This window comes from Xenopus laevis, chromosome 3L, assembly GCF_017654675.1.
Source record: "Xenopus laevis strain J_2021 chromosome 3L, Xenopus_laevis_v10.1, whole genome shotgun sequence".
NCBI lineage: Eukaryota > Metazoa > Chordata > Amphibia > Anura > Pipidae > Xenopus > Xenopus laevis.
In genome coordinates, this window is record NC_054375.1 from 124867182 (window position 1) to 124894378 (window position 27197).

At 40.3% G+C, this 27197-nt stretch overlaps 1 protein-coding gene across 3 annotated transcripts; it reads left to right on the forward strand.

Annotated features, from left to right (window-relative positions):
• The first annotated feature begins 40 nt into the window (after positions 1 to 40).
• On the forward strand, positions 41 to 26110 carry spg11.L (SPG11, spatacsin vesicle trafficking associated L homeolog). Of its 3 annotated transcripts, none has more exons than XM_018253359.2 (41): positions 41 to 459; positions 1009 to 1212; positions 3392 to 3579; positions 3695 to 3922; positions 4069 to 4243; positions 4329 to 4463; positions 4572 to 4927; positions 5092 to 5237; positions 5800 to 5923; positions 6064 to 6219; positions 7485 to 7639; positions 8605 to 8781; positions 11276 to 11347; positions 11439 to 11572; positions 11867 to 12027; positions 12109 to 12325; positions 12518 to 12721; positions 13113 to 13219; positions 13749 to 13894; positions 14007 to 14171; positions 14626 to 14692; positions 14790 to 14955; positions 15113 to 15324; positions 15437 to 15536; positions 16336 to 16480; positions 17150 to 17398; positions 17679 to 17876; positions 18458 to 18565; positions 18666 to 18831; positions 18923 to 19137; positions 19240 to 19969; positions 20597 to 20730; positions 21453 to 21636; positions 22145 to 22282; positions 23771 to 23904; positions 23986 to 24093; positions 24420 to 24588; positions 24672 to 24760; positions 24897 to 25052; positions 25140 to 25291; positions 25727 to 26110. In XM_018253359.2, exons 2-41 carry the CDS (start codon positions 1019 to 1021, stop codon positions 25905 to 25907), a joined length of 7041 nt encoding a protein of 2346 aa, XP_018108848.1. In that variant the 5' UTR covers positions 41 to 459; positions 1009 to 1018; the 3' UTR covers positions 25908 to 26110. The 3 variants fall into 3 exon arrangements, with proteins under 3 accessions (XP_018108848.1, XP_041442859.1, XP_041442860.1); XM_041586925.1 differs by having other exon boundaries at positions 41 to 187; XM_041586926.1 differs by having other exon boundaries at positions 41 to 187; positions 12112 to 12325.
• Positions 26111 to 27197: the final 1087 nt, after the last annotated feature.

Here is a 27197-nt window from a genome sequence, read left to right on the forward strand (position 1 = left end):
TCGCCGCAAGCTGACGTCGGGAACGCTCTAATGTCACGTGACTACAGGGTAAACTTCCGGCAGCGCCTGTCACTTGTGATGTCAAACATGGCGGCGTCCTATATTATCGAGTGTCAGAAATGTAAATAGAGCCCGAGTAAGGACACAGGGAAAGGGAAAAACTCTGTGGGAAGAGGATGATTTTACAGTGAGTTGAAGAGGAAGCTAAGGGAAGCTCTGTGAAAGGAGATAGGAGATAGGTCTCCTGAAAATTCAGGAAGTGAGAGGGGAGTAAGGGGTAGGCAAAACATAAGAGGGAGGATGGGTTGGGATTAAACTTTGCTCCTGTCTCGGGGGTGGAGGTTTAAACATTGAAACGAGAAGCAGAAGCGAAGCTGCCAGAAAAGAAGAGACGTTTGATAAGTTAATAAGCAAATTGTGACGAGCTGAAGGAGAATGTAAGGAGGGGACTGCAGACAGGTAATTTCTCTGTTTAGTTGAAAGCTTTGCCCTGTACTTACATGGGAATTCTTTTATATAGAAGCAAACCACAGTGAAGGAAATGTAAATGCTTGATGGCACACGAGATGTTTAATTTGTTGACGACTATGTAGAACTACAAGTCCCGCTGCAACAGTTCGAGTGCTGTAGATGCAACAAACCTTGTGCCAGGCTAGTCCTTTGTTGTTAATGAGCAAAATCTGGCCTCCCAAAGTACGAGTAAGCTGCCCACTTTGCTTTTCTGAGCTTCAGCGGATGCTTTTTTAATTCTACAAGTATCCCTTTAAATGGACTGCCAATGTACATGTAAAATCTCCCATTCAACAATTTCAAGTTTAATATAATAGAAACCAATTGTACAGACATTTGTCATTGGCAGTAGATATAAATCATGGATGCTACCCTGTATAGTATCAGTAACTACTATAAAACTTGTATATAAGATTGTGTGTTAAAAAGGCTGAATAGATATTTATTCAGTGTCTTGTGGCATGTCATTGTGTTTTCCTCATTTTATTTTATCTGCAGAAGCTGTAAAATGAATCTGAACATCCTTCTGGTGCCAGGACTGACTCTCCCTGAGGGGACGAAGCCACCAGTAATAGTGTCCCTGACAAGGCAGAAACACCCAACTCTCTGTAGCCTTTTCCCTCAAGGGGAACTTCACCTGACTGCACTCCCATATAGAGACTTCCACACAACCCATGCTCAGCTGAAAGGGATTTTTTCTCAGTAAGAATTCTAACTTTTTTTTATTGATGGATACAAAAGTATGTAGTTTCTTATTAAAGGAGAAGGAAAGTCATCTTGCACTTGGGGGTGCCAAATGTTAGGCACCCCCGAGTGATTGTATTGACTTACCTGAAACCCCGGGCCGGTGCTTCTATCAGAAGAAAATGGCACAGGCCTGGGGTTATACCAGTGAGCACCACGGGCCGATCCTTTTTCGGCTTCTTCTTTCTTCAAATTTCCCGGGGCAAACGCATGCGCAGTTGAACGAAATAGCTGACTTTTTAGTTGAAGTTCGGCTTTTCATTCAACTGCGCATGCGCACTAGTAAAGAGGAAGTCGGAAGATAAGCGCTTCATGGTGCTCACTGGTATAACTCTGGGCCGGTGCAGTTTTCTGCTTATAGTCACCGGCCCGGTGTTTTTATGTAAATCAATACAATCACTTGGGGGTGCCTAACTATGGAACCCCCAAATGCACAAAGCCTTTCCTTCTCCTTTAATATCCACACGTGTTGATTTAAATGGAGCTCAAGCTTGTGTGTCAACAAAAATATAGCTGAAATGTTTAGTTAAAGGAGAACTAAACGCTAAGAATTAATAGGGCTACAAATGCCTTGTTTTATATACTGAACTTATTGAACCAGCCTAAAGTTTCAGCTTGTCAATAGCAGCAATGATCCAAGACTACAAACTTGTCACAGGGGATCACCATCTTGGAAAGTGTCTGCGACACTCACATGCTCAGTGGGCTCTGAGCAGCTGCTGAGAAGCTAAATTTAGGGGTCGTCGCAAATTATCAAGCAGATTATCAGGTTGGTCTGTAATATAAGCTGATGCTACAGGGCTAATTATTAAATTCTGATGCTAATTGCTCTGGTTTCTGTGCTGCCATGTAGTAATTATCCATATTAATTACTAATCAGCCTTATACTGTAAAAATGTATATTCTATGGGTACTGTATATTTTGAGTCGGTCCCTAAGCTCAGTAACTGACAGCAGCACAGAGCACAGTGAATCAGCAGAAAAGAAGACGGGGAGCTACTGGGGCATCTTTGGAGGCACAGATGTTCACTGCTAAAGGGTTTTGGTTGCCTGGGGCTGGGACAGAAGCCCAAAACATAATGTACAACATTTCTAGCCCACTTCTTTAGTTTAACTTTCCTTGTCCTTTAAGACATATAGGGGCCTATTTATTATGCTATGTAGAATGAAATTCACAGGAAAAACGGTGTAAAAAGCTGTGTAAAATAAATGGCGAATTTATCAAGATGTGTGATATCTTACACCATTCTGCTTCAGATCTTTGTAAGGAAGCTCCAACAAAAGTTGCTAAAAGAAAAAGCGCACCAAAAATTGGAAAGAGATAAAAAATGACGCAATTTTTACATGTTTTTTTACATGGCAATGTGTGGTGAATTATTCTGCCGTTTGTAACACCACTTAATAAATCTCCCCCATAATGTAGGGAAAACATTGAGGCCAAGAACTATTGCTTTGGTTCTCAGATTCACGGGCTACCTGCCATTGTGATAGCACTGACAGTAATACATGCTCAGTGTGTGCACAGTGTGTGCACATGTATTGTTGTTAGAGTGCAACTGGAGAGCTGCTGAATAAAAAGCTAAATAACTCAAAAGCCACAAATAATAAAAAATGAAAACCGATTTCAAATTGTCTCAGGATATCCCTCTCTACATCATACTAAAAGTTAGCGCAAAGGTGAACAACCCCTTTAATGTTAGTGGAGAAAACTAGCACTCTTTCCTGCGACCTATATTGTCACCTTTACAGCGTTATGTTTCAGACTTTGTTCAGTTCAAGTCTCTTTGTGGTCCTGAATTTGGTCTGGGCCCCCTTAAAAAGCTTATAAAAAACTTACAGAAATATAAAATCATTGCTCTGCCAGGTAATAAGCCATACCTATATATGTAGGACAGCAAAGAAGCATTTATCTCAAATCCCTTCCTGGTTGACTCTCAGCTGGGGCTTACAGTTGTTCCTTTGAGAGAAAATCTGCATTAAGCAAGTTATGGTTCTGATCCAGTTCTGATCGGATTCTGTAGTTTTTTTTTTAGCTGTATTTCAGTAAAATAAATCGGAGAAAAAACAATTTCAAACTTCAAACATGTGCTGTTTATCTTCTGGTTAAACAACTTTGCAACTTGTATTCATTCCCTAGGTTCCTGTGGGAAAATGCTGATGGGAATGAAGAACCATCTGATAACTTCTCCCATCTCCTTACTCTGGGTAGAAGCAATGAAATTGCAGTGCACAGTCTGCATGTTGCAGATGGGCATTTAGATGTGACTACCATCTTTCAGTGTAATGAGGACACTTTGAGGAAACTTTGTGCAGATCACCATGTTTGTAAGTATTCGTACATTTGCGTTTGCATTTTTTACTTACTGTTTTGCGTCTACATACTAGGTACACCATGGCAGATTGCAGGAGTTAAGTGGAATCTTTTTTTCCTATTTCTTAGGTGTCTCCTCGGTCGTCTCTGTTCGGCTTTTGTCCCTACAAGGAGATTATATTCTACTGTTGTTGAGTAGCAGTGTCTTGTTGCATATTCGCTTTTTTTCAGAAGGTCACAGTTTAAAGCTTCAGTCCTGTATATGCTTGGATTTGGATTCAGAAGCAACAGAGCGCGTCACAGATGTATGTTTGAAAAGTGGGGTGCTGTTTCTGCTGGATACTTCTGGTTTTGTATGTATCCTTTGTGGTCATATAGTAACATCATTTCTATTCTGAAATTCCTTCTCTGTTTCCCTGATGGACTGTGATATTTGGTTTCTGTTACAAAACAATTGTTCTTTTGCTTTAGTTCATCCTACAGACCTTAACAGACTATGGTAGATATTTATGATAGTGTAGATGGGTCACACATCCTCACTGTGGAACTTCCACTGAGACCAGAGAATACTGCTTTAGATCCACTCAGCAGTATATGTGTGTCTGATGACCTAGGCTTCTTTGTAGTAACCACTGCCACCTCCTGGGCTCTCTCTGTGCAACTCTGTGAAGATGCCAGGTAAAGCCTGCAATAGTTGAGTAAACTGTAGACCTGTGCAGTTCAAAACATGACCCTTTATGTTGTGGCATGTTTTTCCCAACAGACAGATCTCATATCACTCAATATCTGCCTGGCACAGTGATCATGTTCCAGATCTACATATATCAGGGGCAGAGGAAGACCGTCATAGCAGTCCTGAAAGTGTTCAAACCCCTAGATGTGCCTTCCGCTTAGACAGGTGATATCAATTTTGCAAATTTCATGTTTACTAAGTTTGTGATAGTCTTAGCTGCTGCTGACTCCTTTTCATATGATCATCAATCATACTTTCCTCTCTTTTCTAAAGGTCTTGGCATGCCACACTCTCTTCACTTTGCAACCAGATCAAGAACTCTTCTGACCCCTTTGTGTACTCACAGAACCCATATCTTTGGCCTCGTAGTAGTTCTTTAAAAGTGCCTCTCAATGGGATCCCTGTTGGAGAAGGCTGGGTGAGGATTTTTTCTGAAGGAATGGAGGGTCCATTGAGTCTGCACATCTGGTCAGTCACTTCCTTCAGTTCTGTATTGTGTTTTTTTGGGATGGATGGTTTACTCACCATGATCCAATGGGACATGAAATCAAATGGAATCTCTTACCATCCCTTGGGGAAGGCTCACTTTGTTCGCTGTTCTGAGGAAGATGCTTGTTTGGTGATGTCTGGTGAGTAGATTGGATTAAAATAAAATGGGATTTTACAAGGTTTTTGGAAAGCTTTACAAGAGTTTTATTCCAAGTTCTCTGCCAGGGCCTTGCCACAAGCTGGGTTGGGATTTTTTTTGTTAGATGCACATGGTAATGTTTGTTATTGCTACTGTTTGTACCAGATCAAGGGCTTTCTCTAGTAGTGTTTTCTGCATCACAAGAAGAGTTCCTGACCAGATTAATGATTCACGGCAGTGCAAGTACAGCGGATACTTTATGTCTCCTTAATAATTGGGGCCGCTGCTCAGTTCCTATTCACACACTAGAGGTAAGGGGAAAGTTACTTTTTTCTTTCCATTCTCAATAATTTTGTATTACAAATTCTGTTAGTGAGATTGACCAGTATAATTATGGAAAGAATAACTATTCTTATGCTATCTGTGAGGTAACATGTACACGTACATAAAATCTGCGGGCTATTCTCTGGCTACACAGCTTTAGAAACTTTGCATTAGGATTTTGTTTCTTGATGTAGGGTCCCCAGATGTTGTTGTAGGACTACAACTCCATGCAGGCCTAATGTTTTGATTAGAAGTTGAAGAATTCTGGGAGTTGCAGTTGAGCAACATCTGTGGACCAAAAGTTAAGTTACTGGGCATTAGAGCATAGGTTCAGTAACTGTAGTGCTTGCCTCCTAAATAAATTTATGTAGAGGTTGCCTAATTGGAAGGGAAATTAGTGTAATATTTGAGATAATTATTTATTTGCTCTTAAGGATTCACGGATATTTCTGGGACAGTAGTATGTGACTTGTACAAATATGTCCTCTATAAATATGTTGTTCCTGTGAAAATGCTGCTTTGTTACTACATACTATCATCCTGTTTTAGGCAGGTCTAGACAACAGGCAGTTAGACACTGTTGACTTTTTCCTGAAGAGCAAAGTAAGCGTCCTAAACCCTTTGATCTCTGGGGAGTCTCCTGATGGCATACAGGCAGAACGCTATCTGCAGAGTGAGTGAAAAATCATACCACTTAACTGTCTTTCCTTTATTTACAGTATATCCTCATATTCTTTTATTGCTTAATTCGTCGTTATTACTATTACACCATCAGATCTCATGCTCACCTCTAGTTATTTTGCCTTTTTTCAGATGTGCAGGATCTCCTGCCAGCTCTTGATCTTCTTTTCACCTATATCCAAGGAACAGATCAGGAGACACAAAGCAAGCACTTTTCCGAACAGTTGTTGCAGCTCACGCTTGGCTTCCTAAATGGACAACTTCATCTGCTCTGCGCACTGCTATCTGGTATGATGCAAGTTGCGTGAGTCTTTTTCTCTGTGCTACGGAGAACTCTGTAGTTAAGCAGTATGGTTTACAGTTTACTTACTTTCACAAGGTTACTGCTTATAGGAAAGACTAAAAGACCTTAGGATCTTCTGTTGTGTGTAAAATGCATCTGTTGCAATAGAAGGGATGGGTTATAGGTCAGGAGAATCTTCACATATTCAGTGATGAGTTCTTCTATCAGTTAAACACTCGGGTGCTTTATTGTTTTGAATGTATGATTGGTTCTATCTCTTGTAATGGAATGACATAAACTGTTCTAGCAAACACATTAATAGAGGAGCCTGCATGGTTTTTGTTATTGTCTAGTGCTCCTAAATATTCTATTGCAGTTCTATAGAACATTTAGGTTTCTACTGAAATTCTCTGATATTTGATTTTTATTCAGTAGTTCAGCAATTTCAGCAATCTGGTTGCTAGGGTCCAAATTACCCTAGCAACACTGCGTTGATTTGAATAAGAGACTGGAGAATGAATAGGAGAGGCCTGTAGATTTACAGAGCATTTGTTTTTTTAGATGGGGTCAGTGAAAAAAGCTGGAAAGAGTCCGAGGAGGAAGGCAAATAATTCCAAAACTATAAAAAAAAATAATGAAGACCAATTGAAAAGTTGCTTCGAACTGGCCATTCTATAACACAATAGAGACCCTGAAGCCAAAATGTTTTCTTAATCAATTAAACTGTTGTGTGAGACTTCTGACAAATTCAGCATTGAACTGTACAGATATGGGACCTGTTATCCAGAATGCTTGGGACCTGGGGTTTTCCGGATAATGGATCTTTCCGTAATTTGGGTCTTCATGCCTTAAGTCATTTAAACATTAAATAAACCTAATAGGCTGGTTTTGCTTCCAATAAGGATTAATTATATCTTAGTTGGGATCAAGTGCAAGCTACTGTTTTATTATTACAGAGAAAAAGGAAATCATTTTTAAAATTTGGATTATTTGGATAAATTGGAGTCTACGGGAGACCGCCATTCCGTAATTCGGAGCTTTCTGGATATTGGGTTTCCAGATAAGGGATCCTATACCTGTACTAGGAACTGGTTCCTGTGCAGCTTTTATTCAGGATGGGGCCAAACTATCTCTAGTGTAGTGCTGTCAGTGTACAGGAGTTTAAGGTTTGCTGAAAAACACACTGAGATCCAGCCATGTGCCTTTCATTTTGTTAGCAATGGTGTAATGTCTGTGCTCATAGCAGTTCTGCTGTTTGTTGTACATTTAGAGCATAATCCTGCACTGCAGCAAGCTGTAAAGATTCTCATGGGTTATATAACCAAGCTCCGTCGCTTCATGAAGAAATTTATGGAGCAGCCACAACCTTTGGAAGTTCCATGTGTTGACTGCCAATTACACTCTTGGAAGAACCTGTCAGTGGAGGTAAGTACAGTAAGGAAAGCAAACATTATGTGAATGTTGGGAAAATGGCAAATGTTATGGGTTAATCAAGTTTTATTTGATAGTGTAGAGACCTACATTAAAACATTTTTAAAACAAAGGGATCAAATGGCTTGTTCAGTGAAAACTAAGTGGGTCATTTATTAATGACAAGAATGAATGGGACTTGTCAAGTTGCAAGAACTGAAGTATAGCCAAATATTCCAGTAGTTTTCTTATTGTGCTGTAACCTGTAGGTTAAATATAATATGCTCAGGTAAATTGCATGATGAGTTTCATTCACGGATTTCCTTGACTGCTTTGGATGAACACAGTACTATTTTGCTAAGATTATTGCTTTTTCCTATGGTATGCTTACGTTTGGTTTATTATAGGTTTATTTTTTTTATTCATTTATGAATGAAAAATAAAAAAGAAATTATCATAGTATAACCAGAATATTGTTAACCTTAGTGGCTAGCAACCATGAGCACAGGTGTATTAACCATACAATGCAAATGATTGGTGGCAATTTTGAAGTACAGGTATGGGACCTGTTATCCCGAATGATCGGGACCTGGGGTTTTCCAGATAATGGATCTTTCCGTTATTTGGATCTTCATACCTTAAGTCTCCTTTAAACATTAAATAAACCCAATATGCTGGTTTTGCTTCCAATAAGGATTAATTATATCTTAGTTGTGATCAGGTACAAGGTACTGTTTTATTATTACAGATAAAAAGGGAATCATGTTTTAAAATTTGGATTACTTGATTATAATGGAGTCTATAGGTAATGTTCTTTCCGTAATTCAGAAACTTTCTGGATAACGGGTTTCCGGATAATGGATCGGATACCTGTACCCTAGTGCTCTCGTATTTTATGTCTGTGCTGCGAAATGTGGAAAACTTTATTTATTTTACCCTAAATTTCTGTTTTGCAATCTTCCATCACATTCTTTGTTTAGCAAATAATCTCTGATGCCATTTTCAAAAACCGCATTCCTGAGGCCCAGGTATTCCTGCGTGCTGAGGGTCATCAAGCTTCCAGCCTGGCATGGGTAAAACAAGAAGGCCTTCATTTGGTGTACAAATGTCTGCTGGGGACACACTTGCAAGAGGCACAACAACTTCTCCAAAATATGGTAAGGTTGCTAGTGGTGTCTGGGTAGTATCCAGTTGGGAATATAAACACTGTGTTTCTTTATGCATTTCACAGCATAGAATTCATTAAACTTACCCCACCCCCTCTCAAGTGGGGCATACCACACTCGGCTGTGTGTAAGGTGGTAGGCATAATGCAGCACTGGGGCAAAGCAAGAGAGCCAGACCCCTGACATAGGTAAAGATAAAACATTACAGCTCTTTTGCAACCTTTGTAATAAATACACTCCTGTAATACATACAGTCACATGAAAAAAATTAGGAACCCCTCTCAGCCTGCATAATAATTTACTCCACTTTCAACAAAAAAAGATAACAGTGGTATGTATTTTATTTCCCAGCAACATCTGAGTACTGGGGTGTTTTGTAAACAAAGGTTTTTAGTGAAGCAGTATTCAGTTGTATGAAATTAAATCAAACGTGAAAAACTGGCTGTGGAAAAAAATTGAGTACCCTTGTAATTTTGCTCATTTGAATTCATGTAACTGCTCAATACTGATTACTGGCAACACCAAATTGGTTGGATTAGCTCGTTAAGCCTTGAACTTCATAGGCAGGTGTGTCCAATCATGAGAAAAGGTATTTAAGGTGGCCAATTGCAAGTTGTGCTTCTGTTTGACTCTCCTGAAGAGTGACAGCATGGGATCCTCAAAGCAACTCTCAAAAGATCTGAAAACAAAGATTGATTCAGTATCATGGTTTAGGGGAAGGCTACAAATAGATATTTTAGAGGTTTAAACTGTCAGTTTCAACTGTAAGGAATGTAATCAGGAAATGGAAGGCCACAGGCACAGTTGCTGTAAAACCCAGGTCTGGCAGGTCAAGAAAAATACAGGAGCGGCATATGCGGAGGATTGTGAGAATGGTTACAGAAAACCCAAAGATCATCTCCAAAGACCTGCAAGAAGATCTTGCTGCAGATGGTGTATCTGTACATCGTTCTACAATTCAGCAAAATTTGCTTTATGGCAGGGTGATGAGAAAGAAGCCCTTTCTGCACTCACGCCACAAACAGAGTCACTTGTATGCAAAAGCTCATTTAGAGAAGCCACAATCATTTTGGAACAAAGTGCTTTGGACTGATGAGACAAAAATTTAGTTATTTGGTCATAACAAAAAGCGCTTTGCATGGCGGAAGAAGAACACTGCATTTCAAGAAAAACACCTGCTACTTACTGTCAAATTTGGTGGAGGTTCCATCATGTTGTGGGGCTGTGTGACCAGTTCAGGGACTGGGGCCCATGTTAAAGTCGAGGGTCAGATGAATTCAACCCAATATCAACAAATTCTTCAGGATAATGTTCAAGCATCAGTCACAAAGTTGAAGTTACGCAGGGGTTGGATATTGGAACAAGACAGTGACCCTAAACACACTTCAAAATCTACAAAGGCATTTATGCAGAGGGAGAAGTACAATATTCTGGAATGGCCGTCACTGTCCCCCGGGTTGAATATCATCAAAAATCTATGGGATGATTTGAAGCAGACTGTCCATGCTCAGCAGCCATCAAATTTAACTGAACTGGAGAGATTATGTATGGACGAATGGTTAAAAATACCACCATCCAGAATCCAGACACTCCTCAAAGGCTATAGGAGGCATCTAGAGGCTGTTTTTGCAAAATGATGAAGTATTGATGTAATATCTCTGCTGGGGTGCCCAAATTTATGCACCTGTCTAACTTTGTTATTATGCATATGGCATATTTTCTGTTAATCCAATAAACTTTATGTCACTGCTGAAATACTAGTTTCCATAAGGCATGTTATATATTAAAGTTGCTACTTTGAAAGCTCAGCCAATGATGAACAAAACTCCAAAGAATTAAAAGGGGTTCCCAAACTTTTTCATATGACTGTACTTCCCTCCACATCATTATTAAAAAGTTCCTAGGAAATACTGTCTGAAACAGCACTGCTATTAATATCATTTGGGTATAGATATTGTTTGCCTAGCCCCTATGTATAGGTTCATGGCCTACCCTCCAAATCTACTAACAGATCTGATGTTTTCCATTCCATATAATGGATCAATGAGTTGTTGGAAAATGCATTTCTGTCTGAATTCCTTAGTCTTGCATTAAATATACCGTACTGCTTATTTTTGACTTAATCTTTCTGTGTTTGTGTCTGGCGAGAGCAGGCATTTTTCCAGCTGTCATACTCATATGTTGTTGGCAAGATCTTTATTAGAAGTTCATCATGAAACACCCATAAGGCTTTAGGCCAGGGTTCTAGCAAACAAATCCATTGGAAATGCAGTTGCTTTTCTTGGACTTCCAGTTGCAAATCTTTGCCTTTTGTGATCCTTAACTGGTAGTTTAGCACTCTGGGGCCTTTGATCATAGACTTATTTATTTTACCTGAATAGCCTTTCAGTGTTGAGTCCTCAAACTTCATGTTGTCTATTCAGATGTATTATTCACTCCGTATATAACAATATCTGCACCTCAGTACCTCATATTTCTTTCTTAGGGCTTTTCTGTTATGACTGAGCTCAAGCGCATTTGTTTGCACACATCAGATCGGGATGTCAGGACATTGCTGGTGGGTAGTTTTCTTTAATGTTTTAATTGCTATTAGCCATCATCTTTCTTTAGGCCTTCTGTGCTACCTATTGAAATATGCTGTTCTTCAGGTAGCTCTCCTGCAGAGAGAGGGGTGCTTTTCAGCACAAGAGCAAGAAGACATTGATACTGTGATCCATGTAGAAGAGGTTTACTGTAGTGCGCACAGCAAGACAGTAGAGAGTCCTAAAGTTCTGCCTCACAGGTAATGTGCATATAATTGCATATACAAAGTAGTGTACTGTGTTCTAGTTGTGTCCCTCTGACAGTATTAGGGATGCACCGAATCCAGGATTCGGCCCGGGATTCGGCCAGGATTCAGCCTTTTTCAGCAGGATTCGGCCTTTTTCATCAGGATTCGGATTCTGCCGAACCGAATCAAAATCTTTTGCGAAGGATTCGGGGGTTCAGCCGAATATAGTAGAAAATAGTGGATTTGGTACATCCCTAGACAGTATTCATGAAATAACTTGTCAATGAATGTATTTCTTACTTGCAGGATTGTCTGGAGGCATTTCTCTGGATCTCAGGAACCAGAAATCCTACAAGCAGTTTTGACACCATCTAAGAACAAGTCACACATAGTCCTTCTCTACTGGGCTCAAGGCTGGGACCTGGAAACAAAAGAAGCTATATTGCTGCCTCTGAGGAACAGTCAAGGTGAGAGTCCAGGTGAAACAAGCAAACCCATTAAAAATTAATACGAGTCTGAAAAACTAAATATTACTCCTCTCTTGCCAGTAGGTATGGGTTTCTCACACCCCAGCAATCTGTGGCGTCATCTAACTTTATGGCATGCGTGGCAGAAAATTTCTTCATGGATAAAATCTTTAGAACAACATGGAAACACAAGTAACACTGCTCTCTCACAATGGCCTCTTCTGACTCCAGAAACAGTGGAGTCATGCTCCTTCTGTTGTGACTATACAAGGCAGAAGATCCTGGACAAGCTAGCAAGGTCTGTAGGAATACAAATGAATGATGACAATGATGATGATACCAGTAATGAGTCTTTTATTGCTTACAGTTTAACACATATGAATGTTTAATTTAAGATAAGAGCATTGTTTCTTCGTTTTAGAATGTGCAAAGAAGAACTAAATCTGTTTATATGCTAGATGTTTATGAACATGTACTCTTTCCTCTGTAGAATGGAGATTTTTATCCCTTCTGAGCGACAGGATTTTGAGGCCCTTGTGGAACGTATGGCAGTTAGCAGGAGCATGATGCCCTTTGATAACTCCAGCCCTCAGTGCAGCACCTCTGAGAGTCAAGATCGTCACATTCTCTTTGTTTTGCTGTGTGCTGAGCACAGTCTTCACTACCTGTTGTATACATATCTGGATTATCACAGGTATCACTCAGATGCCATATGTTAACATAATGCAAATATAGTAACCCAAAACCTTTTGCTTTTCATTTTTTAACAGCAGTAGACTGATTAATCCTGGTTCTGTTTAATTTATTCAGAAATGTAAAAGGTACATTATCATGGGCTTGAATTTCACATTGGAGTATTAACATGCAGCTTTTATTGGCTTATTAGTTTTTGACCATATTAGCTATTGATTGTAAATTGCAAAATGGTTTACTTATCCTTTATCGTGCTAAAAGCATAGATAACATGATGCCGTAATGATTACACCGGTGCACGGTTTATTTAGTTTTCAGCTCTGCTGATATCCCCAAAAGTCCTCTGTGTAAGTATGTAAGTGCAGAGGTTGATTTTACTCTCCTCTCCGAAGGTTGAATCCTCAGCTTTGCTCTGCTTTGACCAGTACAACACTGCATGAAAGCTTACCTTGGTTTGGGTTTTTGGTACAGATACGAGATGTCAAAGATAACCCTGAAGGTAAGGACAAATAAGGCATTGGTGCTACTCAGGTTTGCCGTGCATATCATGCTAATTGTATACGGTGTCATTTCTGCACTGTGATTAAGCTTTGCCCAAAATATATGGTTTTTAGGTAAAACCAGGTACACAAGTCATTCTAATAATACTAGAGCCTGCTGTCTTGTTAAAATATTGTCAGTGCTCCACATAACACCCTCAGGAAATGGAAATTACTCATATGTTCATCGCTTTCCCCTACTTTTTTACTCTAAGCTAACAGAATCTATGAAGCATTCCACTGAAAAATAAGTAAGGTTCGAAGCTTTCTAGCAATGTTAACTGTATAAATAGTGTGCCTCGTAAAAATGACATGTAACCTCTCACACATTGATCCCACGCAGGGTAGGAAGAATAGGCAGCTGCACAGGGTGCTACTTTTCCACAACTACTCCACATACAGAATGCTCTGAGCTTTTTATTGCTAGTCATGTGCCTTACTAGTGCTGGAATATAATAACACAGCAAACATCTTTGTCATGACTTTCAGATCCAAGCCGCATGTTTTATGCCAGCCTCTCGAATGCCCATATGGTGATGCCAGGGTACCAGCCCAGTGTGAGCAGCATGTTGTTGGAGGGACACACACTGCTCGCCCTTGCAACCAATATGTATGCACCTGGTGGCATCGACAGGGTAATATTATTTTGGCATTTTGTCTCCTCCATTGCCTTTAATCTTAATATGTTTCAGCCTTTAATCTTAATATGTTTCAATCATGATTATTCTTTTTATTTCTCCAAATTAGGTGTTGGAGCAGCATGAAGAGTCAGATCCCTGTCATAGAAATGTAGACCCTCAGCTTCTAAAAATGGCTTTGTCTCCATATCCAAAGCTTAAAGCAGCTCTCTTCAGTACACACTCGTCTGCTGTTGGTTCTCCCTCTGACATTTCCCTTTACCATCTCCTACAGGTATAGAAGTATTCATACCTCCTCTGTGCACATGTCTATGGGCTCACCTTCTGCTTAAGGGTCATTAAGGATCATCTATTATATTAATGCACTTTTGTGCAAATTGGAACATTATGCTTCATTGCCTAAGGAACATTAGAGGGATGGTGCAATTGAATTGTGTTCTTAGTTTTGATTTAACTCAGTTGCTCACCCCATGTGATTTATTTCTGCTTGAGTATGGTGCATGATTTTCTGTTTTATTTAGCCTGGGAAAGTAGCCAGGAAAAAGTGGAATAACCTGATAGCAAGAATTTTGGGTTCAATTTCAATAGAGTAGTGGAAAAGGCAACCATTCCTTCCATATTATTAGAGGTGTTTGCATTGTTACATCACTCTGTGATTAAGAATTATGTGACTTAGCAATGCAGTCATCATGTTTCCAGTGTTCTGACTGATTTTTCTTCACACACAGGCTCTCTCCCCATTCCAGCCTACGCACTTCTTTACATGGCAGTCAGCAAACACCATTGCTACAAGCGGTGAGTATTCCAGTGTTCTCAGATTAAGAAGAGGAATACTGAAAATAAAGTGATATTTTAATTTTTTTTACAATGTTGCACTTTCCTCAATACTTAGACACCAGTGCAGTGCTCCCACATTGCTCCAGTCCAGCCTTGGTCAGCAAGTTGTCTGTGGGAGAGCAACTAGATGTCTTCTTCTTCCTGCGCAGTGGGCGACCATCATTCGCATTTGCTACCTTTCTGGTGTTTCAGCTACTAAGAAGCAAAACCCCCCAGCAACTGTATGTCAGATAAGGCAAAATGCTTAACTTCATGTTGGTCTGTTTCTGCCTGTTAGCCTCTACATTAGGTTTTGTCCCTCTTCTCTTACCTCCCTTCCTCGTTATCTCTCATGTCAATTCAGGATCTCTGGTCACTCTCTGTTTTATGTCATTCCAGAATCAAGCAAGTTGCCGATGATGTTTATTCCCTGGCACTTTCTTCATTTCATCTCCCCTCTGTGCTTGCTTCTTGCTGCTGCTTCCTTGAGTTATTGGGTTTCAGTAGCCACAAGCTTCGGGTGGATGTGAACATTGCACACATGATACTAAGTCAATCATCTTCTCTGCATGAGGATGCAGGAGTACAAAAGTCCCAGGCACAAGCTTTAGGTATTCTGTGTTTGTATATCATCTTGTCTGGATTGTTCGTTCCGGAGTATTTGTTTGAAAACAAATTGCTAATGTTTTGTTTTTGATAATGGTCTTTTATCCTTTTCTTTAGCCCACAGACTTTCCAGAATGACAGAGAATGAGAGAGAAGCAGCCATAGATATTTCACTTAGCCTGGAAGAAGCTGTACTTTCTGAAGAATGGCACAACAGGTAACTGTATATGGATTCTAATATACTGTACTTGTTCCTTGATAAATTAGATGTACATAGAACCCCTACTTATTCTAATCTAAGTGCAGTTCAATTTCTCAGTTTCAACTTGTGAACAAAAATGGGTTTTCATCAGTTGCCCAGTGTAACAAACATTATAAGGGTCATTCTCTCATCTCTCTACTGCCACTTTTACACACAAAAGCAATTTGCACAGCTAAAGGAGGCACACTTTTGTGACCCCTATAAGCGCTGATGGGGCTGCAGGTGCAGCCTAATGCTAATTACTCAAACCATTCTATTTCCACCTTTTTCTGTTACACCAGTTGAATTTCAGTTCTGTTTGTACTACATTTGGCACATTCAGGGCAGCCAGGAGATTGTGCATGTCTAGGATCATAAGTTATTTCTGCTGGTATTCAAACCATGGTCTCTATTAAACACAAGACTCAACCCCTCTGCATACAGTCAGGATTTCTTCCTTGTAGAGTGATGGCTTTAAGTCACAAAGCAGTAATAAAACAAACAAAACAAAATCTGGCCTTGTTTTGTGTCTGCATAATTATGTGAAGATGGTGGCATGCCAGTAGCTAATCAGATGGGTAGCGTAAACACTGAATGTGAACTAGGGGACATATTGCCTTAAGAGTAAATGTATAAACCCCCCCAGGATGTTTTAGTTCTTCTCTTCTTCTTGTGTATATTGCAATTTTTTTTTACTTTTTTTTATCTCTACTTAAACCCAAATTTGAAAAATGTTGTACCAGCACAGGCTGATTTGTTGGTTTGTCTATTTTAGTTCAGCTCATCCCACTACCTCCTGCTTCACTATCCAACAATTCTGCCTCCTCCATTCTATTCCGATGAGCACCAGGTATTTGAAAAACTGTGCACAGCAACAAGACTGGCTGCAGTTACTTGTGAACGCGCACACTCAGGAACAGGTGAGTGCACACAGACTTCATCCCCCTTATAGGGGTTGTTCATCTTGAAGTTAACTTTTAGTATGATGTAGAGAATGATATTCTGAGACAATTTGCAATTGGGTTTCATTTTTTATTATATGTGTTTTTTGAGTTATTTTTCAGCAGCTCTCCAGTTTGCAATTTCTTCAATCTGGTTGGTAGGGTCCGCTTCCCCAGCAACCATGCATTTATTTAAACAAGAGACTGGGATATGAATAGAAGAGGGCCTGAATAGAAAGACGAGGAATAAAAGTGGCAATTACAATACATGTGTAGCTTTACAGAGCATTTGTTTTTAGATGGGGACAGTGACCCCCCATTTGAAGCTGGAAAGAGTCAGAAGAAGAAGGCAAATAATTTAAAACTATAAAAAACGACAACCAATTGAAATGTGGCTTAGAATTACCCATTCTTTAACATACTAACTTTAACAAAATGAACAAGGTCAAAATATTCGAAAAATTATAAAAAAAATTAAATAATTAAGAACAATTGTAAAGTTGGATAGAATTGGCCATTCTATAACATACTAAAAGTTAACTTAAAGGTGAACCACCCTTCAAGATCTCTAACCACAAACCTGAATCTATATGTATAATTATGTTTTATTAGTTGTTGTTTTCTCACAATTTCATCCCTTTGTTGCAGGTCTTATGCGTAACTGAAAAGCTAAGTCCGGCACTTAGTAATCACATGATGTTGGCATTGCAAGATACAAGTTCAGATAAACAGACCTCTGAATGTGATTTTGCAAGAGCTGGAATTGATACAGTGACTTCCAGTCTGTACCATATATTGATTGGGTGCCAGAAGACTGGCCAGCCAGGCCATACACTTCTAAAGGAGTGTATTAAACACAGAGCTCCATTGCTGAGTGTGTTGGCTGCATATATGCAGGTAACGTGGAAGATCCTTTTTGTTTCTCTAAGAAGAGATTTGCTACTTTTTAGCTCATTTATCAAATATATTTCTTATAGCACTATATTTGCTGTTAAAAAATGTCACATTCATTTTTAAAGGACATACTAGTATAAAAAAAAATCAGAAGTACATAGAACGCTGCCTGAAACATAATACAAGGTGTTTATTTTGAGTGAACTGGCCCTTAATACATACAGTTAAACTTAAAGCTAAATTTAAAAAACACCAACCTTTTCATTTGTTCTCTTCCTAACAGGACACCAACCGAATCGCTTGCCTGTGTGTGTGGCTTGTCACCTCTGTAGAGCCTGCCAGATGTGCAGAACTCACGAATACTCTGTCGGCTGCTGCAGATCATGAATGGAACTTGCAAGATCTGACACAGATTTGGGAAATCCTGCTGGAAAGAAAAGATAGCTGGACTTTGTACAAAGCATTCAGCATCTTTTTAGAGGTATAGGCAAATGTGTGTTTGGAGGTAGGGAATAGACATGGAGAGTAGGAAGGCACAGACAGCGTTTATATAGAGAACTCACCAGTAATGGCATATTGGGTACATGGAGCAAAGGGTTATGGGAGATGTAAAGGCCAGATAGGTGAGGACAATGCTGAAAATTGGTTAAAGAAAATATGTATCACAGGGCACAGTGTCGGACTGTGATGCCAGGGGACCACCAGAAAACCTTAGTCCATTGGCCCACTTTCCAAACTATTATTTCTCCTCTTCTCACTTAACCTCTTTATTTTCCTAGTATTTTATCTCTACATACTATACTTTATTCTTCCATTATTAAGCCCCTTAAGAAATAGGGAATGACCATGAAATAGGCCAAATGGTTAGAAGCAAGATGGCCCACCGGGAGTTTTCCTGGTATCCTGGTGGGCCAGTCCGACACTAACAGGGGAAAGGGCATGTGAAAGCAATAGGGGCAGGGTTTATATGTAGACTGGTTTGAGCAGCGCTTGAACTGATGAAGGGATTTTGTGGTACTGGAACACTGTTAAATTCACAACTTATTTGAATCATTCTTGCAGGATTGTCCCCTTCTTCTCTTACTTGACCTGTATGAGCTTTGCCTAAAGCATAAATACTATCCGGAGGCTGAACAGAAAATAGATGATTTCCAGAGGTGGATGACGAATGTAAGATAGTAACCCATAATAACATAATTACATCACCAGTAACACTGTGAGGATTATATAGCCTGATAATCATCTCTCGCTCTCTCTCTCTCTCTCCTAGCATCAGAATGAAGATACTGACTTCTCACCTTTCATTCCACTACCCTGGTTGCTACAGAGAGCCTCTCAGCTATTGCAGCTCCTTCTCTTGCAGACTCAGACTCCATATGAGTTGAGGAAGGTTTTGCAACTTCTGAGTGACAAAGCCAAACCACAATTATGTGGGGGTAAAGAGAATTAAACAATGCTACTGCTAAGTAAAACAAACATGAACCATGTATTCCTCCTATAGCTCACGTTTCTCTTCTATATTCTTAGGAATAGATGTTCATAAGCTGAGTGATCTGACCTCCATTCTACAAGACCACCCTGTTGCCATTAGCAAGGAATTAATTTGCCGCTATAGTCCTGAAGCCCTGCGGGTTGAGTGTCAAAGGCTTATACAGATGTTGTTGGACAAAAAGATTTTTTCTCTTGCACAAAGAGTAGCACAACTGGCAGAATTGCCCACTGACAGTATTGTCATAGAAGAGGTAAATGAGTTTCTTTCTTCATATCTTTATTATATAAACTCTCTGCACTAAATGTATGTGGTTTGAACTAACAACTAATATGTGGATTGTTTCCTATCTCAGGTGTTGCAGGACCAATGTCTCTTAAAAGAGCTTGGGCAGTGGGAGATTGCACAAAGCCGCGCACAGTACTGGAGGAAATGCCATCAGGTTTTTAGCGCCACAGAGCTCTCCCCAGCAGCAGCATCTGACTTCTTCTGCTCCCAGACTGTGTCTCTTGAAGATCCTGAATGCTTGTTTAGAGATCAGACTGAGATGTTGGCAGAGCAGGAGATGCTGTTTACCCTTGCAGGGCACTGGCTTTCTCATAGTAACTGTGCTTCTATAGCAGCCCTGGAGAAACTTGAGCAGAAGATTTGGAAATGTCGCCTAGCAAGAGAAGTATTGAGTAAACATGGAGTAGCAAGACAACTCTGTTCTGTGCCTTCATTTGCTAGCCTGACACTGGAGTTTTCATTCTCCTCTTTGCCTGCACTAAATTCTCCATCGCTTCTTCATATCTCTGATTTGCCACTGCTTGGTACCTCTAGCATTTTGTTAAACCATGAACAGTCCAAAGCATTGAGCTCTTTGGTCGACTGCTTGTTGGATGAAAGCCATATACATGAGGCCATTCGGGTATGCAGGTACTTTCAGCTCCCTCATCATGATTTGTGGCTGTTGCTAAACTGCAGGGCACTAGCAACAGGAGAGACAGCAAGGGACCAACTGCATTCGGAAATCCAAGCCATTCTCAATGAGGGCAGTGAACGCCGGGAAAGCATATTGCAACAGAGGAAAAGACTACACCGCTGTAAGTTTTGAACGTGACCATGTGGCAGCAGTTTTGGGAGATCAGGGGAAACTGCTCAGACCAGGGAAACCATATATATACCTGCTATGAGCATGAGCCAGTCAATGCGAGTCTGTATTGTAAAAGTGCTCTTAAAAATCTAGTTTCAGTAAGATATTAACCCCCATATGTAATAAAAGTCGCTAAGTTTGCCCAGGAGCAGTAGCCCATAGTAACCATTCAGCAGGTAGCATTTACTTGTCATCTGTTTAAAAGCAAACATCTTATTGGTTGCTATGGGTTACTGCTCCTGGGTAAACTTAGTGCCTAAATAACCCCCTAAATGTTTTTTATATGTTTTTCTAAAGTAGAATGAGAGTGGAAGGCTCCAGCTACTGACCCAGCCAAGCCACTCCTGTGCTGTGTTGGTTTATTTTTAATAATTGCATTTAGAAGCAACTACTGGGGAGAAGGTAGGTACCTTTTAATTGTGCGTACCTCTTATAGGTGTCGGGGACATTTTCTTTTAACACTTATACTTTATCAGATAAGCCGTTTGCTTCAAAAGTCTTTTTGAAGTCTCTTTACAATTTCTGCCATAACAAAAATCAGTTATCAAACTTGTGACCTGATTTATTTTGTCTTAAGCCTCCTCTCTGGATACCGCCACATTCCCTGTACCCAGTGATCCTGTGCTCTTAGATCTGGAAATTCTGAAGGACAAGTGCGCCCATGGCAAAACCTACTGCCAACAGCTTCTGTGTCTTTATGAGTTAAGTCAGGTAGGAGTGAGCAAACAGAAATATGCCAGCAATTATTCTGTGTCTCTAACTAACTTCTTGTTTATAGAATTATCCTTATACAAAGAAGCTTAAGCAAATAGTTGTAAATGTATTTGTATGAAGAAATGCGAAGGGCAACTGTCATCTTTCACTTGCATGGCAGGACATTTATCCAGGCCCAGACTGGCAATCTGTGGGTTATTGCAAATGGCAAAGGGGCTGCTGTGAGATGTCATAGACAGTTACTATGTATTGGGCTGGTGGGGGGCCTCTGAGTACTTGAAATGCCAGAGCCTATTTGAAATCTCCGTCTGGATCTGCTGATGTGTTACTTTATGGAGAGTCAGAACATGATTTGCAGGAGTACCAAACACTTCAGTAGATTACTTCTGACACCCACTACCTGTAAGTGTCCTGGAGTTCCAGAATATTTCTGCTCTACCCCTTACCAACATTTCTCTTGGCACCCTGGAGTTCTTACATAGACAGCAATAAATATATTGTTCCTCACTTGTGCTAAATTGCAGACAACCACAAGATTATACGGCCCGACTCTGGGATACTATAAATATTTCTATTACCAGGTGGATAATAGTTTTTCATTTGATCTCTCCTCATGTGTAATTACCTTATAGAATTTTTTTATGTGAATGGATATGAGTTGCAAGCGACATTTAAGTGGAATGACCTTAGTGTTGTTTTTCATTTTTTATTTTCCTTAGGATCTGGGATGTTCCTTCTCTGATATCTCCTCTCGAGATCCAGGAGACATTCTGCGCTCTCTGCTTTCTTCCCAGCGTTCCGAGCTCACAGACCGAGCACAAGCAGTAATTAACTGCCACGGACTGTCGCCCCAAACAGTGGCACAGATTGTGGCAGAAGAGGGTGTGAGAGTCTGGCGGGCAGGTAATCATGTGACCTTTTGGATCAAGCGTATTGTGCAAGAGTGTAGCTCAGGAGGGCCCATACTTTACTAATGCGAGGTCTACTTTTTACTGATTATGATCTTTATCCATAAAAGCATTGTTAGCATTCTGTTCCATGGAAAATATTACTTAGATATTATATTGATTTATGAGATAATTTATATTGCTATATTTAAGAAACAACTATCTTATGTAACTTTAACATAGTACATATCTGAATGAAAACCATGAAATGATGTACCAGCTATACCCCACTGTCCCCCGAGCAGACGTGGAGAAATAGGAGGGTGATTTAGAAAAGCTGTTTGTTGACATTGTCTTGTGATCTACTGATCTCCAGATAAAGGTCTACTTGTGTAGCTATATGTGTGTTACATTACAAATGTTTCACTGTCTGATGAAAACAATGATTCTTGTTGCCTTTTTTTGGATATTTGTATGTTACCACTGTCATGTCTCACTGTTGGTTTTTATATTTCTTTGTGTAGGGCCTCTGGAAGTTTATAATGCCTCTGAAATAAGGCAACGATTTTTGCAGCTTGTAAAACTTTGCCAGGACCCAACTCTGGTTGGATTAACTCTTCTTGACTATCTAGAAAATGTGCCGCTGACTGAGCAACACTGCAGTGAGTATTTCCTCTGTCCTGTTCCTTTCAAGCTGCTCTCTTTTGCATTTTCTCTGGTCCTTCCACATTTTGCCTCTTACGGGAACATAGTTCAGTATGTGCTTGTGTGAGAATATACTTATTAAAGGTTGAGTTAACTTGTAGTATGATGTAGAGCAGGGGTCACCAACGTTTTCTACCTGTGAGCCACATTCAAATGTAAAAAGAATTGGGGAGCAACACAAGCATGAAAAAAGTCCCTGGGGGTGCCAAATAAGGGCTGTGATTGGCTATTGGTAGCCCCTATGTGGACTGGCAGCCTACAGGAGGCTTTGTTTGGCAGTACACTTGGTTTTTATGCAATTAAAACTTTCCTCCAAGCCTGGAATTCAAAAATAAGCACCTGCTTTGAGGCCACTGGGAGCAACATCCAAAGGGTTATTGAGCAACATGTTGCTCACGAGCTGCTGGTTGGGGATCACTGATGTATAGAGCAATTCTGAAACAATTTGCAATCGGTTTTAATTTTTTATTATTTGTGTTTTTTGAGTTATTTAGCTTTTTGTTCAGCAGCTCTCCAGTTTGTAATTTTATCTGGTTACTAGGGTCCAAATTGTCCTAGCAACCATGAATTGACTTGAATAAGAGATTGGAATATGAATAGGAGAGGCCTGAATAGAAAGTTGAGTAATAAAAAGTAGCAATAACAATACATGTGTAGCCTTACAGAGCATTTGTTTTTAGATAGGATCAGTGACCCCCATTTGGCTGAAGGGAATAATTTAAAAGTTATAAAAAAAAAATAACATCATGATAGCCAAATGAAAATGCTATAGCATACTATACATTAACTTAAAGGTGAACCACCCCAATATCTGGGCCCTATTGCTCCCAGGCAGGCCCATGTGGTGCTTCCATATTCATTTCCCACTAAAGACATAAATTCTCCTAAAAAGCACATTTATTCAGATACCAGAGCAACCGCTTGGTTGTACCCCCCACTACTACTGCTGTTTCCTGTATTAAACCCTTCTCTCTTGAGACTCCTTATATTTGGAATGCCATTCCTGAATCTCTCAGGAGAGAATCCTCCTTCAGTGGAACTCAAAGACTACCTCTGGGAGCACCTGGATAACACCTGAACTGGCACTTATATAACAGTGTAACAAACTGTAACCCACAGCACCTTAATACCCCTCTGAATTGTGTCTGTATGTTACCCTCCCATTTAGACTGTAAGCCCTATGGGGTAGGGTCCTCTAGCCTTTTGTTTCCTTGACACTGAGCACTTAATCTGTATTGTAATTATATTTTATATTTATGTGAATTGTATTCTAATAATGCACTTATTGTTACTTTTTATTCCAATGACCCCTTGTTTGTTACTACTAATTTATTGTTTTGTTGTACAGTGCTTTGCCCTCAAGGAGCGCTTTACAAATAAAAATATACATACATATTTATTCACACACTGTATCTTCCAATAAATGTATTGCTTGTGTCTTTCAGTTATTGAACTGCTGATTTCCGCTCACGATTGCTTCAGTTTAACATGCCACCTTGAAGGAATTCGGCGGGTGCTTCAGGCATGTCGTCACTTGACAGAGAGCCACTTGGCTGCCAACCAAGAATTCAGCCTTATGGTATGTCTGTCCCTATTCCTTACACACAGTCACTCAGTCAGCCCATGACTGTATTTCACTTGCATTCTGTTTGCTCTTTAGGTTCGCCTTCTCTCTGGGATTGGGCGCTATAATGAAATGGTTTATGTGTTTGACATTCTGCACAAGGCCCAGCACTTTGAGGTTCTGCTGAGGAAACAGCTAGATACAGTAAGGCAGTAGCTGGTGAATAAATATTGGACTGTCATTGGGGAAAGTTTTAGAAGTGACTTCTAATTTCTGTCATTGCTTGGTTTGCCCACACCCGCTCTGCAATAGCATCATTAATATTTAGTTGGCTGACAAATGTATTCAGCTCTGCTTTAGTTCTTACTGACCAAGGAAAATACCAAATACTGTTATTGGTTAAAAAGCCCCAGTACAATTATGGGTAGACTGAAGGTCCCTGGCAATCAGCTCACAATATTATATTACGGGTGACTATTACTATTAAAGGTTGGGGTTACAATTAACTTTCCCTTTTTGTTGCATTTCAGAAGGGGGGACTGCAGACTGCTCTTCTGGAATACATTAAGCGCTGCCATCCTGGAGATAGCGAGAAGCACAACATGACTGCCCTCTGCTTCAGTCTGCACCGTGATATCGGCCACAACCATGAACAAGCGGCTTTGATCCAGCTCAAACTCATCCAGTCTAGGGCGTGGGGTAAGGGTAAAATGAATGCATTCAAAGAGAACGATGCCTGAGACAAACGCCTTTAATCTCATCCACTAGCCTTTCTTTTGCAGAATATTGGATGACTGAGTTGGTGGAGCTGAGATCTGCACTAATGAAAACACTGACTCTTCTTATAGATGCAGCTGAGAGCTACTCAAAGGTGTCCCTTTTCTGTTCTTAACCTGTGTTATCTAAGTGAGCTCCCAGTGCAGTGTATATTGGTGCTGTTATTGGAAGTGTCGCTGTCAATTAAAATGTTGCATATGAGTAATTGCTGTGATTCTATTGGTTGGCAGGATTCCTGTGTCCGTCAGTCTCTGCGCTGTGCTCGCCTTACCCGTCTGCTGACTCTGCAGCTTCATCTGCTAAATAACAGCCACCAAACTAAACTCATCAACCTGGATAGAGAGAACTTGATGGAGCCAATACTGGCATTGCCACGTTTCTATCAGGTATGACAAAGTGATACACACGTGTGTGAGGTGCAAGTGGATGGTATGATGAATTCTTTCCCTCTGCATTTCTCTTTTACTCCACAGGCAGTTATTGTGACAGAGGCCTATGACATACAGCCAGACTGGGCAGAGGTTTTATATCATAAAGTGATTCTCAGTGGAGACTTTCAGTATTTAGATGAATTCAAGCAGAGAGAACTGCTACGGAGTGGAGTGTTTGAGCAACTGTCAGACAAGTAAGTGCCTGTTTGTGATCAAAACCAGCAATTGATACATAGAGTAACAGATGGTGTTGGAATGATGGAAGAATTGAGAAGAGCAGAAATGTACAACTGAGTGGTCTGAGAATGGACTGCAATACATTACTATCTTCTAGTGATACCGAGGGGGCAGAGTGGGGGGATAGAAGTTCTACGGGAGAGGGAAAAAGGTCAGTCATAGGATAGGTATAAAATATCTATACAAGTAAAATACACAAGCCATTCTTAAGAAAGCCCTTGCCCCCTCATGCAAAAATGATAGCTCTTTACTATGTTCTTTTTATGAAGATTCTCATAGTCTAGACTAGAGAGACTGATATTAGGCTTGGCTGGTGCATGTATTTTGCAATCGACAGTACAAAAGTACATTTCAGTGCCCGTCTGAATGTTATGTGTTATGTGTTTTCTCAGGTGTAAATTACAGCCTCCAGGACCTACGGGACTCCAAAACCTGAAGAGAGTGCTCAGCTACTGCGAGGATACCTATACCCGCTATAAACTAGCCTTTGAAAACCAGTTTTATGACGTGACTGATGTTTTGATGAGAGACTCACAAACTCGCTGCTGCCTGACTGACATGCTGTCTCGGTAGAGCACACGGTGAAGTGGAAGGACAACACAATCATGGAAACTCCATCACGTCGTTTGTTACATGAACAGTTTTTAATGGCTTAGCTGGCTAAGAGTTCAAACTGCTGTCTTCTGTCTCCCCTCTAATTGTATTGTATATTCCAGAGGCTGGATTTGCACTTAACTCTGGTATCTAGAGCTTATTAAATATTTCTATGACAACCAGTCATGTTTACTTTTCTGTCTGAGCTGTGGTTCTTGTGAAATAGCCCATAGTAATGCACAAGCCATACAATTACTCACGGTCTTCCCCAGATTTCAGGGGGCTCTAAAAGGATTCTACTGTGAGTCCCAGTGTGTTTGCCAGAGGCTGGCTTTTTCTTTATGTGCTAACTTACCTGTCTTGGGAAAGCCCAACAAGTGAAATGCAGCTCAATTGGGTTCAGATCAGGTGACTGACTTGGCCATTCAAGAATATTCCACTTCTTTGCTTTAATAAACTCTTGGATTGCTTTTGCTGTATGTTTTGGGTCTTTGTCCATCTGTATTATCAAACGCCTCCCAATCAATTTGACTGCATTTAGCTGGATTTGAGCAGATAGTGTCTCAGGACAGAAGCAGCCAAATGAATTCTGAGGTGTTCAGTGTCACATCATGGATAAACACTAGTGTCCCAGTGCCACTGGCAGCCATGCACACCCAAGCCATCATATTGCCTCCGCCATGTTTTATAGAGATGTGGTATGCTTTGGATCATGAGCTGTTCCACGCCTTCTCCATACTTTTTTCTTGCCATCATTCTGGTAGAGGTTGATCTTGGTTTCATCTGTCCAAAGAATGTTTTTCCAGAACTGTGCTGGCTTTTTTAGATTTTTTTTTTAGCAAAGTCCAATCTAGTCTTTCTATTCTTGATGCTTATGAGTGGCTTGTACCTTGCAGTGCACCCTCTGTATTTACTTTCATGCAGTCTTCTCTTTATGGTAGACTTGGATATCAATACACCTACATCCTGGTTGTGAAGGGGTTTCTCTTCACCATGGAAATTATTCTGCGATCATCCACCATTGTTGTCTTCCGTGGACGTCCAGGTCTTTTTGCGTTGCTGAGTTCACCACTGCTTTCTTTCTTTCACCGGATATACCAAACTGTAGATTTTGCCACTCCTAATATTGTAGCAATTTCTCGTATGGGTTTTTTCTGTTTTTTGCAGCTTAAGGATGGCTTGTTTCACCTGCACGGAGAGCTCCTTTGACCACATGTCTGTTCACAGCAACATCTTCCACATACAAGCACCGCTCCCTCAAATCAACTC

Coding starts and splice junctions, on each gene's coding strand:
- spg11.L (XM_041586925.1), top strand. Junction 12,326..12,517: donor ATCCTGGACAAGCTAGCAAG/GTCTGTAGGAAT, acceptor TTTCCTCTGTAG/AATGGAGATTTTTATCCCTT. Junction 20,731..21,452: donor GTCTTTATGAGTTAAGTCAG/GTAGGAGTGAGC, acceptor TATTTTCCTTAG/GATCTGGGATGTTCCTTCTC.